Below are 18,820 nucleotides of genomic sequence, written 5' to 3'. Positions count from 1 at the left end.
ATAAGGGCCAGTAAAATATCAACCAGGCCATTTTCAGCCCAACCAATGTTACATACCCCATTAGGAGACCATAAGGAACAGTGTGAAATACCCTATATAATCATTCTATCACCCCTTTAATCAGAACATGGCTGCTGCTGCTGCTTAAAAAATGACTTGAACAGTTAATGTGTTTAAACTGTGTCTGTGCCGCCGCCATCTTGGGACAGACAACTGATCTTAAAGACTCAGAAAAAGATAGTTGTACTGCTTTTGGATGTTCATGTGAAAGAAAGGCTAAACTAAGCAACATGGAATAACATTTCACGGATGAAAAATGTGTTTTACAATATTATACTAAAGTGTTGAATTCAATATCACAAAAAGTAACATTAATCTTTCTTTTAAGCTAGCAGTAAGTTAATAGCCTCTCCTGATACTGAATTGAGCTAATGCTAGCTTGTGTCAGGTTATGTATGTTTTGTTTGAGTGATTATTAATATCTCAGTAAGATGCTGAAAACGATGTTTGTTATGTGTGTCACTGAACAGTTCCTCGTGTCATTCCCCATAGACCCCCATGTGTAAAAATCCAGACTTTACATCAGAAATATATAAATGTTTACAGCCTGGTACAAAAAAACAGTTTTGGTCTATGAAGCTATATAATGTTTATATAACTCACCTGTTTAAATTGTATCAAGGCTTAAATCAGAAGACTGTCACTAGCTTAGAAATAAGATGTTTAACCCATGTATAATCATTTTGTTTTATTAATTTAATCTGTCCTCTTCTTAAATAAACTGAATTGAACTTTGACATTTAGTTTCTTCTTATTTTACACGTTTATTCTTTTTTATGACACTCTTATGACATCATACTTCAGTTTATCACAAACATGAAGGAAGGGTAAAAACTCATCTGAAAAGTAACGACAAAATGCATTTCCTAGATTACTGGCTTTAATGCGAAAGAAGGTGAAGCAGTAAGAATAGTTGGAAAAGTTGGAATAGTATTAATTAGTTTACATTTCTTTAACATGTTAAATAACACCAAACATGTATGATACTAAAGTGGAATATTGAAAGGTTTTCTGAAAAGCTGTCACTACACTGAATTGCAGACTTCAATGTGAAGAAGAAGGTGAAGTTCTGCAAAAAATTAGCAAAAGTGGAAACTTCTGTAATATGAATGTCTTTAAAATATGAATAATACTAACATTGTATGAAATATCTGCGCCACTGAACTCTATCGATCTGCGCTTGTTGCTGAGCAACAGTCTGCTCCGTTAGTTGCTCCTCTGTAGTTCGGTGGGCTCGGGGACGTGACTGATCATATCGATGGGGTTTTCTGTCAACGGTCGGCCGTCGGCTATATGTGTCCCGGCCCTAAGGCGCACTTAAAAGCCTTTAATTTTTTTTCTCAAAAACGACAGTGCGCCTTATAATCCGGAGCGCCTTATATATAGATCAATTGGTTAATTGGTTGATCCATACTCTCAAGGCGCTCTGTCAATATGTTTCAGTATGAAAAACCAATAAAAAAATGTAATAATAACAAAATGTTTCAGTACGACTGGTAAACTACAAAGCCGCACCGCTTGCACACAGCTCCGTCTATTGATCTACGACTCCATATCACCGATGCTGTCAAAAAACAAGTGAAGCAAACTAATTCGGAGTTTGCCGTCATTCAGGGTGGATTAACTAAAGAACTCCAGCTGCTAGATATTGGTGTCAACAGGGCGTTCAAAGCTAGACTGCGAGCTGCGTGGGAGCAGTGGATGACAGAAGGTTAACACACGTTCACCGAGACGGGGAGACAGCGGCGGGCGACTTTCGCCACTATCTGCCAACGGATCGTGGATGCCTGGGCTGATATATCAGTCTCAACTGTGTTGAGTTATGCACTAACATTTGATTTAGTGGTAACAGACTGTTTCTTTTACTACGTGTTTACTGAATCAGGGAAAAGTTCCCCTCCACGTTTGGGAGAAGAGTGAGCAAGGCTGGGAGATATTGTTAATATGCACATTAACGTTTGAACAACGTTACCATGGGAGTGAACGGAGTTGTCAGAACGCTTAATAAAGTTTGACTTTATCTGACTGTTTTGTTGACATTCCCTTTAGCATCTAGTAACATAACGCAACCCCAGTCAAACGTTTGACTGTAGTATCTTCTATTCTATGCGCCTTATAATCCGGTGCGCCCTATATATGAAAACAGTTCTAAAATAGGCCGTTCATTGATGATTTGATGATTAAGACATGAACATGGGTTTTGTTTGCTCGCTCTCATCTTCTCTTCAGAAACAACCGTTCAAACACAAGCTAGGAGCTACGATCACTTTTTGGCAATTTTTGCTGCAGAATGACTCCTCAACAATATTTTACTTTGCAGTTTGAATTGAGGATTAAAAAGTATAAAATGTGTGTGAAGGGTGTGATTTGTGAAAAACATGGATGGGGGTGTTAAAATAAAATGAAATAAACCAGTAGAGGGAAAACAGGAATATGTAAAATAACAAAATATAATGTACTCAATAAATAAATAATGTATAACAAATAATGTTTAATCACAAATCATCATATTCATATTCATTAATCATATTGTTGACAACAATGTTATTTGTCATAAATAAACAATATTACATTAATAAATGTCAATTTCCCACACATGTTTAAGATGTCCACATGACGTCCAAAAAAGTTACCTAGTCTGACGTTCAAATGTTGAACTGCATATTGACGTCCAAATGGGGTCATTGTTAGACGTTCAAATAGCAGACCTAGTTTGCACGTCGTGTAGACGTCAAGAATTGGTCTGGACCGACGGACGCAATTTAGACATGATCTGCACGTCCATCAGACGTCTAATGTTTAATGGGAAGTTAACTGACTTGAACTTGACGTGAAAGTTTAAGCGGAGCGTTTGTTTTCTATCTATCGTTATTTATTCCATACATGTTCACGGCTCTGTTCATCCGTCTCCATCATCCCACACAAGTGAACTGGCATACATGGCATACATGCAGTATGAGAAACTGTAATACCTCAAATATAACAACCAACACTATTACCGTAATGTATTGATAAGAGAGTTATCCAAAAATGATATTTAACACACAGATACATATTTTGGGAGGAAAACAGTGTTACAATTTATGACAAATGTAACATATTCACAACACTAAGGGTGTGACAAGTTTTACGAGATCTTGCGAGATTAAAACGTGACGAGATTTCTCGTCGAGGTGAAAAGAGTGAAAGAGTGACAGAAAAACAAAAAAAAAAAAAAAAAAAAAAAAAAAAAGAAAAAATACAAAATAAAAAAGAGTGGTGGGGGGGGGGGGGGGGGGGGGGGGGGGGTTTTGGTGGGGTGGGGGGGGGGGGGGGGGGGGAAGGGGTTTTTTTCGGGGTTTTTTTTTTTTACAATGTTTACATATTGTGTTCGTCTTGTCTGTCACTCTTTCGCCGTTCATTATTTCTGCAGGAAAACCAAAATGTTGCCACACAAATGATTTAAAAGTGGCAGGGGGATTTTCAATAGTAATTCCACACTCCATCACGCTGACATCACATCGCCTCGAGCGACAACTTTTCAACTCGACGAGAAATCTCGTCGTTCTCATGAACCCAATCCGTGATGTGTTTCGTCTCGTGGAGTAAGCGTCTCGTCACACCCCTAGCTTGTAACCTTGGTTCTCTGAGTAAAGACTATTTTTCCCAGTCATATTTCTTAACTGAAGTTTTCTTTAAATTAGTGTTAAAATCGCGTCTCGTTCTCGTGACCCCAATCTCGTGTCTCGTCTTGTCTCGTGAGCGAGTGTTGTCACACCCCTACACAACACCCTATGTATCATCTGTTCATTATGTTGTTAGAGAGAGAGAGAGTGACAGAGAGAGAGACACACACAAAGAGCGAGAGAGAGAAGTGTGAACTTTTCATTTAATAATCTTCTGACATGTTATCTTCCCGGTTTTTATTTTCTGTGACTGAATGTGGTTTTAAACCTGTTGAGGTGTGTTCAGACTGAAAGCAAAGAACTGATGATGTCATACAAAGTCAGAAAATAGAAAGCAAACTGTTTCCAGAGGACACTAAAGAATGATGGAGCAGCAGGAAACAGATCAGGTCAGATAGTAAACAGCTGATTTATTCATCTGACTTGTAGAATAACCTCAATGATTGAATTGTTTTAAATGTCTGGCAATGTGGAACAACTCAATGCAAAATGAATGAAATAAAACAAGGCCGCATGCTGATTATTTGTGACTTGATTTGATGGATTTATTCTTCCTGTTGTGTCTGTGTTTAAATTCCACTAAAAGTTCTGTTGTTGCCCCTGACAGACTCAGATTATTATTCTAAGTGTCTGACAACATTATGGAAAGGATCCCTACAGAGATAGAGCTTTTAGTTAAAGAGTAAGATCCTTTTAGTTTAACATGAAACAGCCCCGAAATCACCATCACCAAACTCCACCAGACTCCATGTAAATAATCAGGACTTTTAGTGTGTATAGAGCCAGCACATTTCCACCAGACTCCATGTAAATAATCAGGACTTTTAGTGTGTATAGAGCCAGCACATTTCCACCAGACTCCATGTAAATAATCAGGACTTTTAGTGAGTATAGAGCCAGCATATCTCCACCAGACTCCATGTAAATAATCAGGACTTTTAGTGTGTATAGAGCCAGCATATTTCCACCAGACTCCATGTAAATAATCAGGACTTTTAGCGTGTATAGAGCCAGCATATCTCCACATGTAAATGGGTGAATTAAGGGTTTATTTCAACCAAACAAGAGTGGTGATTGTTGTTGGAACATTTGGTATCTATTTATTCTCTATGTTTTATAATATTTAATAACCATGAAATTGTTTTTAAATTTTAAACATAGACAGTATAAGAACGGTTTTAAGAAGACAGAGCTCCACGTAAACCTGCACACACACACACACACACACACACACACTCAGGTGAATGGGACAGTCTACCAGAAAGGTATATTTCCACTTCTAAAAATCATGGAAGGAAAAAGATTTTTTTTTTTATCTGAACATTAAGCCATATGAAGGACATGTTAAGCTATGAGAAACGCATATCGTGCCATCTCAGCAAGTCTCTATGCCTGAATAAAAGACATTTTTCACCCCTAAAATGTCAGGCCCTGTCACAGATACATTTCTAAATGTTAGAAAGGTTTCCTTATGACTTTCTTTGATACAAATAGCATTTTCTTATTGATCACATGTCCCTGATTGTATCTGACATGGTTTTGTAACTCATATAAGAAATATGTGACTTTGTGGTTAATTTTAGTGGATGGTAAGCACACATTTGTATTTACACATTTAAAGAGATTAATTCATGAATAATTTCTTAAATAGTAAATTTTTATATCATAATGTGATGTATGATAGGACTGATCGTGACGTGACAGGACTGACTCTATGGATTTTGTTGATGCAGGAAAATCTATGTTTTATGTTCTTTAATTAAGTTTTAGTAAGTATTCCTATTTAGAATTATTATTATTTTAATGTACATGTTAATGAGACTAACATGCTCATGTTCAGCCAATATAATAGCGCCAAAGGCGGAACTAATGTGCGACGCAACTTTCTACACGGGTAAATTAGAGCTGCGCACCCAAACACTAGCCTAGAGCATTCAGTGGGTGACTTGACCCATTAGTCTCCAGTGGTAACGTCAGTGTAACTCACCGCAGATATAACTTTATTAGATAGCACTATGCAGCTGTCTGTACAGATGTCGGACTTCTTCAGGCTCCAACACTGAAAGCGTTGAAAGAACATCAGGAGGACGCTGGTAGCAAATGCTAACCTAGCTAGCTACACTGTTAGCATCTCAGCAGCTGTTCCGTCCACTTGAAGGCATCATTGAGTCCTACGATAGTCTAACGTTAAACAGACTAACGTTACATACAGTCTACGATACTACAGATATCAACTAACGTTAATAGTTATTTAGCGTGCAGCGTGTGGTGGTGCTCGGTGAATGAGACAGCAACTCCTCTTGGAGAGAGCAGAGGAGCTCCGAGTTCTCCTGTTGGTAAGATCAACCATTTCATCTCGGAAGGGACTTGTTGTTGTTGTTGTTGTTGTTGTTGTTGTTGCACATAGCCGGGTTCCTTTTGTTCCTCACACTGAGAATGAAATCAAGTTTGGAAATGTCTGCTCTCGATATGTTTAGAAACTTAATCATATCTAAACAAACTCATCGAAGCAGAAGCGAATATCCAAATGTTAGTCTCGTTGCTAGGACTACACAATGCTGGGATGTTAACCACGGGACTTCATCCATCTTGGGGTGCGAAAATTTAGTTGAAAGTAATCAACAAGTAAACTATCTGCCCGTGTTAAGTAGGGAGGGATGGTTAGGAAACGAAATGTAATGCATGCCCCTCCGTTTTTTCTTCTTCTAATAGTTGTCATGAAACGAGGAAGGGACATAGCGTCCTTTTTAGCCCCAGGAAACCAAAAAGGGAGAGAAACAAATGAAGGTGTTGAGGAGCAGGAAGAGGGAGAGCCAGAGGAGTCTGGGGAGGTTGGAGAGAGGGCATGTGATTATAGTGGGGGGGGTCTGGGTGTCCTCCCCCAGGGAAGTTTTGAGCGTCAGCAACTGCATTTTTGTAGCATTTGGATACGGTTTAATGCACCAATTTATGGTGGAAATACCTTTATTTAGCCTATGCTAAGAAGAAAATAACAGATGACAATTCAGAATATATCAAAAATATAATGGAAAGTATGTTGTTGCGTATCATTGGGCATTTTTAAGTGGGTATATGGAAATCCTGGAGCTTTCTTAGTGGGTGTACTGCGTATTCCTGCGTATCACGTAGACTACACCACTGGAACTAACCTGCACACGCATTACATATGGATCTGAAAGTTCTCATCCCTTAAACCAGATATTTAAGTCTGTAGGCGGAGTTTGACATTCGAGCCAGGGGGGGGGGGCAAAAAAAAAAAAAAACTCATTGTAGCAACTGAGACCTGGGGAACACAGCACGATCACATATGGACAAAACAAACATGCTAAATAAACATATGTTTATTTTTTTAAGCAGATTTGAATTTACATTGTAACAATTTAAAACCTCAAGCTAAATTTAGTTAAAAAAGAAGTCCATAAGACATATAATTCTTGAGCGACAGATGCAAAAAATCCACAACAATCTCTGTCCCCACAGGGCAGGCACAGACACAGCCGCTCTGCTGCTGCGCAGGCTGCACGCTCCTCTGTTCACAACGCTGTCTGTTCTGCTTAACGTGAAACGTGAAAAAGCTTAACGTGGTTTAATGCACCTCAACAACGATCACCAAATTTATCATGGCCATATCTTGAAATGAACACTTATGCCTGTCAAAAGAACTTGACAGGCTATGGCGAGGAAAAAGCTTGTACCTAAACAATAATCACCAAATTTCGCTCATATTGCTCCTCATAACCACTGAAAACTGTCAAAAAATCTAACCAGAAATGTGGTGATGATTGATCGTTAAGTATATTAAACCACGTTAAGCTTTTTCATGTTAGGACTTATAAAGCCCATGAGAACCGTTGGGAGTCAACTAACAGCTGCTCCGCTGCCCTGCTGAAAATGTGAAGCAGAAACGCTAAATGTCAGATAACGTCCATAATAATTGGACTTTGGGTTCTATTTTTTGACAGTTTTCCGTGGTTATGAGGAGCAATATTAGAGAGAAATTTGGTAATCATTGGTCATTGTTTACGTACATTAAACCTGACCTGCGCGAAAGAAAAAAAAACGTATGCGTCATTGTACCCAGCACTTCTGGAAATGTACCTCTGAATGCTTCTCTGTCCCCAGCACATTTCAAACCAAACTGACGCCCGTGGGACACGGAATAGACAGACGGTGGCAGAATGCCCCGACACTTAAATTCAACTAACATGGAGGTTAACAGTGAACAATCAGTGTTGGACCTCCAGTCTGTTGAGATGCCTCTCCAAACGCAGAAACCAAGCGCAGTCGCACCATAAAACGTTAAGACACGTTAAGAAAAAAGATCAGTATTTTGCCGTAATCCAAGGACATGAAAACAAGTCATCCACAGCGATCAGTAGATTCACAAACAGAGTCACGGTGTATCCAGCAACGCCTATACGCGCGTCATATTCACCAGTCAGCTCCAAACAGGTGAACGAGGTGAACTTCGCCATTTAAACAAAGTGGAATAAAACGTATCAAAGTCCAAATCTACACAAAACGCGCATTCAATTAGTAAGCTGACAGCAAATTTATATACATGGCATTTAGGCAACCTTTATTGTAACGTTGGCACGGTAAGATGTCCCGACTAGTGCAACAAATTATTGTTTTTTGCGTCCTGCATATGCGTCGACAATAGTCTCAGGTGAGAGGCAGAGCCCTGAAAAAATATTATTTTTACTAAAGCAGTATATGAAATCAGATGTATTATCTATCCCCATTTAGTTGTTTTGTGTTTTTAAAGTATTTATAAAATATCTGGTTATGTCAGAAGTAATTATTCCACTCATTTTTGAAACAATGCAATTACCCGTTTCAGCTACCAGGGGGGGCAGTGCTCCCCCTGCCCCCCCGCAATCTCCGCGCATGCCGATACCGATAGCTAGGTTGGGCCGTATTTGCAGATAACCGATTAATCGACCGATAGTATTTAGAATTGATACACTCACAGCGATGCTACACAAGCATGTGTGTTGTCTAAAACAGTTCTCCTATATGGAGTCATTCAGTGCAAAAATAAACATAATGAGCAGGACAAACTATTTACATTTCTTCAAAAAAGGCCCAAATGTATGCCAAATCTCAAAACAGTGACGGCATTCTTCTCTTAGAATGGTTTAGAACGGTAACAGACAATCTCTGACCTGGAGGGATCTATCTTTCCCACTATATACTTTCTGTTCTCGCTTGGATGCCCATATAAGGCGTAATGTGTGACGGACCTGCCTTCCCATTGGTTGAAAATGTGATGAATTATGGACATCAAGTGGATAAATCTTGGATGTAACAGTTTGGATTTAATGCTCAACAACCCTGAAAAAAGGCACAAGTTCCAGGCTGGATAGAAAATCACCTGTAAAGGCTAGAAAGACACCAAAGACACCCCTGTGACGGCTAATTCGTTAGCTTTTAGCTGCAGAAATCAGTAAGTCTCTACGTTTAACTAAATATGAATCAGAGGTGCCGTTTGGGATCGTGGACGATCCATTTGGGTCGGACTTGCGTTTATTTTTGTCAGTGTTTTAACCGCTTGAGGTAAGTTAGCCTACTCACTAATGTTTAGCGTCATCTCAGCCTCGAAAGCAAACAAACATACTGTTGTGCTGTTCTTTCTCTACTAATGCAGCATCTATTCAACAAATTAATAACTTTATAATGATATGACAAAATGTAGCCTACTGTATATATACATTTTGGCTGTCGATGCTTTAAACGCGCATCTGATGTCAGCTTTCTCCACACAGCATGTGCTCTCCGTGCAGCCTAACATGTGTAACACGTCTCGAAAATAAACAACTTGAGGCATCAGTGATAGTTTTTATTTCGCCTCTAGAGGCCGCTATTGTAATGCATGATGCCAGCAGACCCTTCTCAGCTCTCAGTACTGTGTAATGAATGATAGTGTGCGCTTCTCAGCCGCTCCAGCAACGGACGCAACCAGAAAAAACTATCGGTATGGATTTTTGCCGATAACAATAGTTCCACCAATCAACTATCGGTGCCGATTAATCAGCAAAACCGATGAATCGGTCGACCTCTAGACTACACCACTGGAACTAACCTGCACACGCATTACATATGGATCTGAAAGTTCTCATCCCTTAAACCAGATATTTAAGTCTGTAAACTGTGGGAAAGGTTGAAACTGCAGGCTAGTAAATGCTCTGTTTTTGGTCCACTTCCTGTGTTTGGGTCGGATCGCCTTCCCACCTGAACTGGGACCCCGTTTCCAAGCGGACCAGAGTTCTGGTGTTTGATCTGCACCGAGTTCAGATTGAGGACAGTAAAGTTGTTAGTGTAAGTTAGCCCACCTAAACAACGGAGTCTGAGTGAGACAGGAAGACAGCTGTCTCCGAGATGACGTCATCTTCTGCCTTCTGTAGAAGTGGTGAACTTACAGCTCGCAGCACTTTAATCACATATAGTGGGGAGCTTTGGACTGATATCTAGTGTCGGCAAAATCACTTTTTATTGAGTTTCCTTTTTCCTGAAATGCTTTGAGTGAATTTACTTTAAAGAAATGTTGACCTTTTGTTGTGCAGTTGTTTAGATTTATTCACAGTTTAATATAATGCTGTTTTCTCCAAACTACTCCGAGGTCATTGTGTAGCGAGAAAGGAAGTGGAACAGTTTTACTTTTTTAATTTGACCCATTCTCACTCCCGCTTGGTCAGTGGCTGCACGTGGGACTGCTGGGATTGTCGTGAGTAATGAAAATGCGATAGGGTTCTCCGCATAGATATAGAACAATAGATATGACATGACGTCATAACTCATGGCATAACTGTCCGCCATCTTACTAGGGTACTGTTTACAATTGTCACCTATGGCAGCAAGTATGGTTGTCAGCTGTGCAGCACCTAACTGCTTTACCAGAAGGACCAAAGAGACCAGGAGGCTGGCATCACTTTCCACACGTCAGTAGGAGTAGATAGATTATTTTTTCTATTCTTTTTTTAACTATAAATACAGAAAAGTTGGTGAACTAGCTAGCTAGTTACGTTGCCTAGCAACTGTTAACAGACCGGCTGAGATGTCAGTTAGTGGTGATTGCTAGCTAGCTAGCTCTTAACAACATTTATGAACAGCAAACATCGTTTTAGTTGATTGATTTTTTACCTCAAATAAGAAAAAAATAAGTTTTTTTAACACGTCGTTAATATTGACATACATACATTGACTGCTGTGGCTGATTTCACTCAATCTGTTTTAAGTTTTCAGTTAAATTAAAGTTAACAACAAGTACTGTAACGTTAGCTACACATAGAGTAAAGTTACGTTACACAAATCAAAATTAGCCACATCCAGCAACACGGAGCCTAACAGACCAGCCACACTTAACGGCATTTTCATTTTCACCAGCTGACGTTAGCTCCCCAAACATTAGCCATGTTGAATCCTGCTGTCAGTCATCATATATTAACTATTCTATTCTATTAACTATCTATTGTTGTCAGCTTACCTCATGCCTTTACACGATTTTCCTTTCAGTAAAGCAAATTAAAACTTAATAATCCATGTCTTGACGAGGTAAAGTAACGTCCAGAAAGACTTCCTACTTCAGCAGCAAAGTCTCCGCATTACTATCGTAAATGTAATTTCCATAACGTTAGCGCAATGAAAATTGCGACAAGTCCATCAGCAGTTCTGACTTCATTATAGTCTTTATCAACAAAAACTCATTGAAGCTAGCGAGGCTCTTCAACTACTCCGCTCATCATCTAAACAAACTCCACGCCGGCCGGTTGACAGTAAGAAAACAAACGCTAAACAGGAGGTAGCGGGTTTGATGGGAAATGTGGTCTTATAGTTGAGATTGATATAAAAAATATTGTTTAATGTATATTAGCCATTCAGATTACCAAAGACAGTTTTTACATATTAAGTTCATGCAAAATTTAAAAAATAAAATTATTACCTGCAATATAAATGCATGAGATTATCTTTATAATTGAACAAATTACTTTTTCTCTTGGAGCTATATCAATCAAAATTCCACCCAAATCTCTATTTTTTGTTTCTTTCTAGAAAGGCACAGTTGTCTTACAGTCATTACTTTGAATTAAAACCACTATTGATGTATTGGTAGAAAAATATAAGGATATTAAAGACAACATGAGCCTCTTTCCCCATTGATTCCAATGAAAGCAATTCTAAAACTTAACCCTGGTAAGATGGCCGCCAAGTGCTTCCATCCTGGAATTGCAAGTCAGATTTACATGTCATATCTATTGTTCTATGTCTATGGGTCTCCGGCTGTCAATCAATGTCTTGCAGTGATTGGTCTGGGCTTGTAAGCAACCGCGCACCCTGCTTACTGATAGTTGCCCGTCTAAATCACTCAATTCTCATTGGCTACCTGCCAATGTGGCAGGTAGATTGACAGTGTTAACCGCCAATTCATATTTTGCACGTGACGTCACAACTACTGGCTGGCGGGCAATAACATCATTCTATAACGTATATTTGTTGTTAGAGGAGTGAATTTGCTCAAGAATCAATTTGTTGTCTGAAAGCCTAATGTGGAATTTAACACAGGTGTCAGCAAAAGATTGGTTAACACGAGACAGATAAGAAGAGGCGTTGCAACAATGTTTACAGATATACATCGTAACGCTGGCTGCACAGATTATGCAGACGCAGCTTTTGTCGGGACTCTGGACTGTCCCGGTCAAACTGGGACATCTGGTCACCCTACATGATACATAGCCTCGTGTTGGCAGAAGGTTTAAAAAAAAAAAAAGAACTACTTATCAAGCCGTCATTCGCCGGCAGGCAGGGTGTACGTATTCAGATGAAGACTTCATCACACGTTACAGATTAGCAAACGTTAGCGGGTAGCTAACTAACTAACTAACTAGTAACACTCACCTTTGCTTTGATTATGAAGATATTCCTGTTTTTCACCTCCCATACGACAGCGTTGTTAACCCATCCACTCTTGAAAAAAAGATAGCTATATGTACTTTTGTAGGCTTTCATGTTTTGTGCGGTGTAAGGTGACGGATTCTCTATAAAATAGATGTAAATATCTCCAAACTCCAAGTCAGAGTACAGAATAAATCTCCATGGTAATTTATCTGCCTCTGCTTTTGTAATCCCTTATGCTGGTTTTGTGCAATAGCCCAATAGACCTTTGTTGAGCTGAAATGAAGACAGATTTAGCAACTGCATGGCCTATTTCTCGCTTAAAATTGTTTTCAGAAACATGTTTCAGTGAACTATTTTAGTACAATATGAGATTGTATTCTGAATGGCCGCCATGATGACAGTCTGGCTTTGAATTTTCGGAGAAAAAAACCCATGTGGTCCTTCGTCCAATCAGCTGCCGGTTTTCATTTCTTGGGCAACAATACAGAGTAGCGCCGCCTGCTGTTATAGAGATGTATTACGTCTCGTCTTTTTGGTGTGTTCTGTGGCACTTTTTGTACCAACACGGGGAGAGTGATCATTTCAACTGGCTTTTCTGTCAACAGTCGTCCGTCTGGTTAGTGTGTAAGCAGCTTAAGAGGGTGCACCACCTGTTTTCCTGGATTGTGATTGTGAATCTGCATGTCATTCGGCTCAGATGCTCCCACTCAGTGCTCCTCTCCATAGCTGTCTTACTGTATGTTATGTTAGGAACCATGAAGAGATTAAACATTTTAAAGGTGATAATTCAGGGTTAGTGAAGTCAACCTGTCGAGTGATTTATTTTTTTCCTTTTGGGGGGTAATTGTTTTTACATTGACTCTGGCAGGTTAGATAGCTTAGAGAGTGATACATTTTGAAAAATAAAATGTTGCGTTTTGCTTAAATATCTGATCCTTCTGCTATTACAAAACACAATTGTGGCTGTTGATAGCATTATGTCTTTTATAGTGACAAAAACACTAAATAATAATTTTGACTATGTATTGGCATATATTTTACAGTGGTGTAAGGTGCTGAAAAAGCTTTAAAATGGACCTTAAAAGTGCTTGAATTTGACTTTGGAAAAAGTGTACGAACCTTGAACCAATCACAATCGTCTTGGGGGGCGCTAAGCTCCGAACGACTTTGGCTCTGCAAAATAGTCTCAGGAAGGAACTTGTTTAGGTGGAACATTTTCACCCTGATAGAAGAAACACCATCTGCATGTTGACAGAGAGCAGGGCTCAGCTTTAACACACACACACACACACACACACACACACACAGGAGGTGATTTTCTAGTAAATGAACTGTCGTTGATTAGCTTGTAGCTCCAGTTAATGACTTTTGTGGCTTACATTTTAGTAGTTATTTCAGTTTTAATGCAGGATATACTGTACTTCACACGTGGAAGTCCTATGGATTGGTCACCTGATCAGCCTTTGCATTTTCTCCATTCAAACAGAACATTTGAATAAATTAAAACATGGTAAACTATAATTCACTCCCACCTCCCATTAGTTCTTCTAACCCTTGTATCATTATCTGTGCATGTTTCCTCCTTGGGTCTACCAAAGGAGCCCTCAGCAGACGTCAAGCTGGCGACCGGAGCAGGAAAGAAGGGCAATAAGGCCGAGGAGGAGGTGCAGCCTGCAGCAGCAGCAGCGAAGGAGGTGGAGGAACAGCCTGCAGCACCTCCTGCAGCAGTGAAGGAGGAGGAGGAGGAGCCTGCAAAACCTCCTGCAGCAGTGAAGGGGGAGGAGGAGGAGGAGGAGCAGCCTGCAGCACCTCCTGCAGCTGCAGCAGCAGTGAAGGAGGAGGTGGAGGAGCAGCCTGTAGCACTTCCTGCAGCTGCAGCAGCAGTGAAGGAGGAGGTGGAGGAGCAGCCTGTAGCACTTCCTGCAGCTGCAGCAGCAGTGAAGGAGGAGGTGGAGGAGCAGCCTGTAGCACTTCCTGCAGCTGCAGCAGCAGTGAAGGAGGAGGAAGAGGAGAAGTATGTGGTGGAGAAGGTGTTGGACCGCAGAGTGGTGAAGGGAAGAGTAGAGTTCCTGCTGAAATGGAAGGGGTTCTCAGAGTAAGTATGAGTCTATAATATTAATACATACATACATACATACATACATACATACATACATACATACATACATACATACCAAAAGTTTGGACACACCTTCTCATTCAATCCATGGAATTATGCACTTGACAAAAAAGTGTGAAATAACTGAAAACATGTCTTATATTTTAGATTCTTCAAAGTAGCCACCCTTTGCTTTTTTGATAGTGCTGCAAACCCTTGGTGTTCTCTCAATGACCTGAAATGGTTTTCACTTCACAGGTGTGCCTTGTCAGGGTTAATTAGTAGCATTTTTTCCCTTATTAATGTGGTTGGGACCATCAGTTGTGTTGTGCAGAAGTCAGGTTGATACACAGCCGACAGCCCTATTGGACAACTGTTAGAATTCATATTATGGCAAGAACCAACCAGCTAAGTAAAGAGAAACGATTGGCCATCATTACTTTAACAAATGCAGGTCAGTCAGTTCAGAAAATTGCGAAAACTTTGAATGTGTCCCCAAGTGCAGTCGCAAAAACCATCAAGTGCTACAACGAAACTAGCTTACATGAGGACCGCCCCAGGAAAGGAAGACCAAGAGTCACCTCTGCTGCTGAGGATAAGTTCATCCGAGTCACCAGCCTCAGAAATCACAAGTTAACAGCAGCTCAAATTAGAGACCAGATGAATGCCACCCGGAGATCAAGAAAAAAAAACACCTTTCTAAAAAAATTTTTAAAAGGAGACTGCACAAATCAGGCCTTCATGGTCAAGTAGCTGCTAGGAAACTACTGCTAAGGAGAGGCAACAAGCAGAAGAGATTTGTTTGGGCCAAGAAACACAAGGAATGGACATTAGACCAGTGGAAATCTGTGCTTTGGTCTGATGAGTCCAAATTTGAGATCTTTGGTTCCAACCGCTGTGTCTTTGTGCGACGGAGAAAAGGTGAACGGATGGATTCTACATGCCTGGTTCCCACCGTGAAGCATGGAGGAGGAGGTGTGATGGTGTGGGGGTGGTTTGCTGGTGACACTGTTGGGGATTTATTCAAAATTGAAGGCATACTGAACCAGCATGGCTACCACAGCATCTTGCAGCGACATGCAATCCCATCCGGTTTGCGTTTAGTTGGACTGGATTTTTCAACAGGACAATGACCCCAAACACACCTCCAGGCTGTGTAAGGGCTATTTGACCAAGAAGGAGAGTGATGGAGTGCTGCGCCAGATGACATGGCCTCCACAGTCACCAGACCTGAAACCAATCAAGATGGTTTGGGGTGAGCTGGACCACAGAGTGAAGGCAAAAGGGCCAACAAGTGCTAAGCATCTCTGGGAACTCCTTCAAGACTACCTCTTGAAGCTCATCAAGAGAATGCCAAGAGTGTACAAAGCAGTAATCCGAGCAAAGGGTGACTACTTTGAGGAATCTAAAATATAAGACATGTTTTCAGTTATTTCACACTTTTTTGTTAAGTACATAATTCCATATGTGTTCATTCATAGTTTTGATGCCTTCCGTGAGAATCAACAATGTAAATAGTCATGAAAATAAAGGAAATGCATTGAATGAGGTGTGTCCAAACTTTTGGCCTGTACTGTGTGTATGTGTGTATATGTGTGTAATAAATAAATATATATATATATATATATATATATATATATATATATATATATATATATATATATATATATAAAATTAGTATGTTCTCCATTTACAAATTGCAATGTAATCTACAACATAAATTTTGTCAAAGTTGAAGGTTTGGTATTTTGACCCTAAGTTGCAGACCATCAAATAACCTTACAAAAAGGCAATAGAAAACAGGAATAATACGAATTAGCAATTAGAGTGAGAATGTATTGCCTAAAAACAAAGCCTGAGGAGATTTTCTTCTATCTGCACTCACCTTTCCAGTGAGGATAACACATGGGAGCCGCAAGACAACCTGGACCCCGACCTTATCACTGAGTACATGCAGAAACACAAGGAGAAGGAGAAGAAGGAGGGCAAGAGGAAAGTTGTCAGTGAGGCCTCTGGAGACTCAGAGGAGCGAGGGAGAAAGAGGAGGAGGAAGAAGAAGGAGGTGAGCGAAGGAAAGAGATTACTCCAGACTGAAGATTCCCAGAAATCTAATCTCAATATTAATGAATATTAATACAGCACAAAAAAGGAAGGAATTTAAAAGATTTATTAAAAATGTAATAACTTATTTCACCAGTAAATTTCTATTAAACGACAAAAACTGATGAGAAAAGGATATTTTAAAATAACTTTGAATGCACCACGAGGTTTACCCTTTTCAAGTTAACGCAACATTTACGATATATTGTGCAGCCCTAGCTCCAACTGTTAATTTATGTAAATAATTAGTAACCTAATCCTTGAATGGTATGATTATGACGGTTTCAGTTCAGAGCACTGGTCAGTAAATGTATATTTTTAGGCTGCTTACACATTCAGGCGGTCCGTGATCATCTGCCTCGCTTTCTCTCGCTGTTTCATTGCAGCGGCCGTGTTTCCTTTTTATAAATAATGGGCCTCATTCACCAATATCTTTCTGAGTTTTCTCATAAACGTATTCTTAAGAAAGTCCTTGAGAATAGTCTACGTTGGATTCATGACATGTTCGTAAACATCTGAATTGTTTGCACCTGTGTTCTTAGGATTGATGAATCCCACTTCTTCGTAATGATGAAATGAAAGCACGTGCCAGTTGTTCCTAATTAGCATAAGAAAACGCTCCGTAAATTCCCATATAAGGACCTGACACTTCCTGGGAAGTGGGAGACTGTGTTCAGGAGATGGTTGTCGGAGTCGCAGATGACTTGTACATTGCAGTGGTGGAGGAAATCCCGAATCTCAGTACTTAAGTAAAAGTACAAATATCCAGACACATTTACTAGTAAAATGTAGCTTACCACAATGACAACCCTACTTAAGTAAAAGTAAAACGTACCTGATTTCAAATGTACTTTAAGTATTAAAAGTAAAAGTAGTTGCATAACTAGTTATTCTCTTAATCTTATTTGCATAATTACCATTTTAAATGGTAATATGTCCACTACCACAAACAAGGCCTGGCTTTTAAAAAACAGTTCCTATCCTAACCAGCTTAAAACGGAAATATGTTGTTAGAATGCGGTTGTTTTTATTTGTGGATGTATTTTCAGACAGTTTTATTTTCTTTAACCATGTAAGCAAATAAAGTGTGTGAAGCAGTGAAAAAAGGGAGGAGATGTGAAGGGGTCCAGCCAAATAAATAAGATATGACCGGGCTCTAGAGTGCGACCAATTTGGTCGCAAATGCGACCAAAATTTGTAAGGGTGCGACTAAGATTTTTCCTAGGTTGCACCGGTGCACCTAACGTCCTCGTATCCACGGCCTCTCCACGAACGAAGCGATGTCGTTTATATCGATATGGTTTAATGTTGCGTTACATGACCCATTCCTTCTTTAAAGCCGTGCCTGTGTTTTGATCTCTCCTCCGCGCAGCCCCACCTTCATTCACTCACACACCAGCCGGCTCACCTACAACATCGGAAAGCGGCTCATGGAGAGACGCAGCTCCGCCGCTCCCCATGCTGACATTTGTCTACAGTTTTAATTGTTATTAACACAGCTGTATATTGTTAAGTATGAGAGGGAAACCTGTATTGGTACCAGTGTTTCCGCTGGTAACTCTGTTATTGCGGCCACCATGGCGAAAAACACAGAAGAAGTTATTGAATGGAGCTAACTTCAGTTCGTTGATAGTAGGGCTGGGCGATAAAACGATAACGATATGTATCGCGATAGACACGTAATCAATATCAATAGAAAATGCGGTCGATAAAACGTTCGATAACTTGTTTTTCTTCTTCGGAAGAAACCAGAAGTTGCAAAGCAAGTTTGGTTGCATGAACAAAGGCACTCACTCTCTGGTAACCTAGCAACGTAGGGAGTGACACTCTAACAGCCAATCATGTAACAGTATCATGTTTGGTTGCGCCACATTGCTGTCTGCGGTTGGATTCTACAATAACAGAACCGGGCGGTAGTGATAAGTGGAAAGTGAGTGCCGCAGCGAGCGAGGAAATTGTTGATAAAACAGGAAAAGTCAGTATGGCAGTTTTTGGGATTTTA

At 40.0% G+C, this 18,820-nt stretch overlaps 2 protein-coding genes across 2 annotated transcripts in view; both read left to right on the top strand.

Moving 5' to 3' along the window:
- LOC120544669 (chromo domain-containing protein cec-1-like) overlaps positions 1 to 17,790 on the top strand; it is a 148,801-nt gene extending 131,011 nt beyond the window's left edge. Inside the window, exons 5-7 of the mRNA XM_039778594.1 lie at positions 14,219 to 14,584; positions 14,624 to 14,715; positions 16,612 to 17,790. Coding sequence (XP_039634528.1) covers positions 14,219 to 14,584; positions 14,624 to 14,715; positions 16,612 to 16,852 — 699 coding nt within the window. The 3' untranslated portion in view covers positions 16,853 to 17,790. The remainder of the gene's footprint in view (positions 1 to 14,218; positions 14,585 to 14,623; positions 14,716 to 16,611) is intronic.
- The window catches only part of LOC120571354 (chromobox protein homolog 1-like), a 91,570-nt gene continuing 78,393 nt past the window's right edge, over positions 5,644 to 18,820 (top strand). Inside the window, exon 1 of the mRNA XM_039820261.1 lies at positions 5,644 to 6,061. The gene's annotated coding sequence lies outside the window, so the exon portion shown is untranslated. The remainder of the gene's footprint in view (positions 6,062 to 18,820) is intronic.

Source organism: Perca fluviatilis, chromosome 2 (genome assembly GCF_010015445.1).
Source record: "Perca fluviatilis chromosome 2, GENO_Pfluv_1.0, whole genome shotgun sequence".
Taxonomy (NCBI): domain Eukaryota; kingdom Metazoa; phylum Chordata; class Actinopteri; order Perciformes; family Percidae; genus Perca; species Perca fluviatilis.
This window is presented reverse-complemented; position numbering and strand designations above follow the sequence as displayed.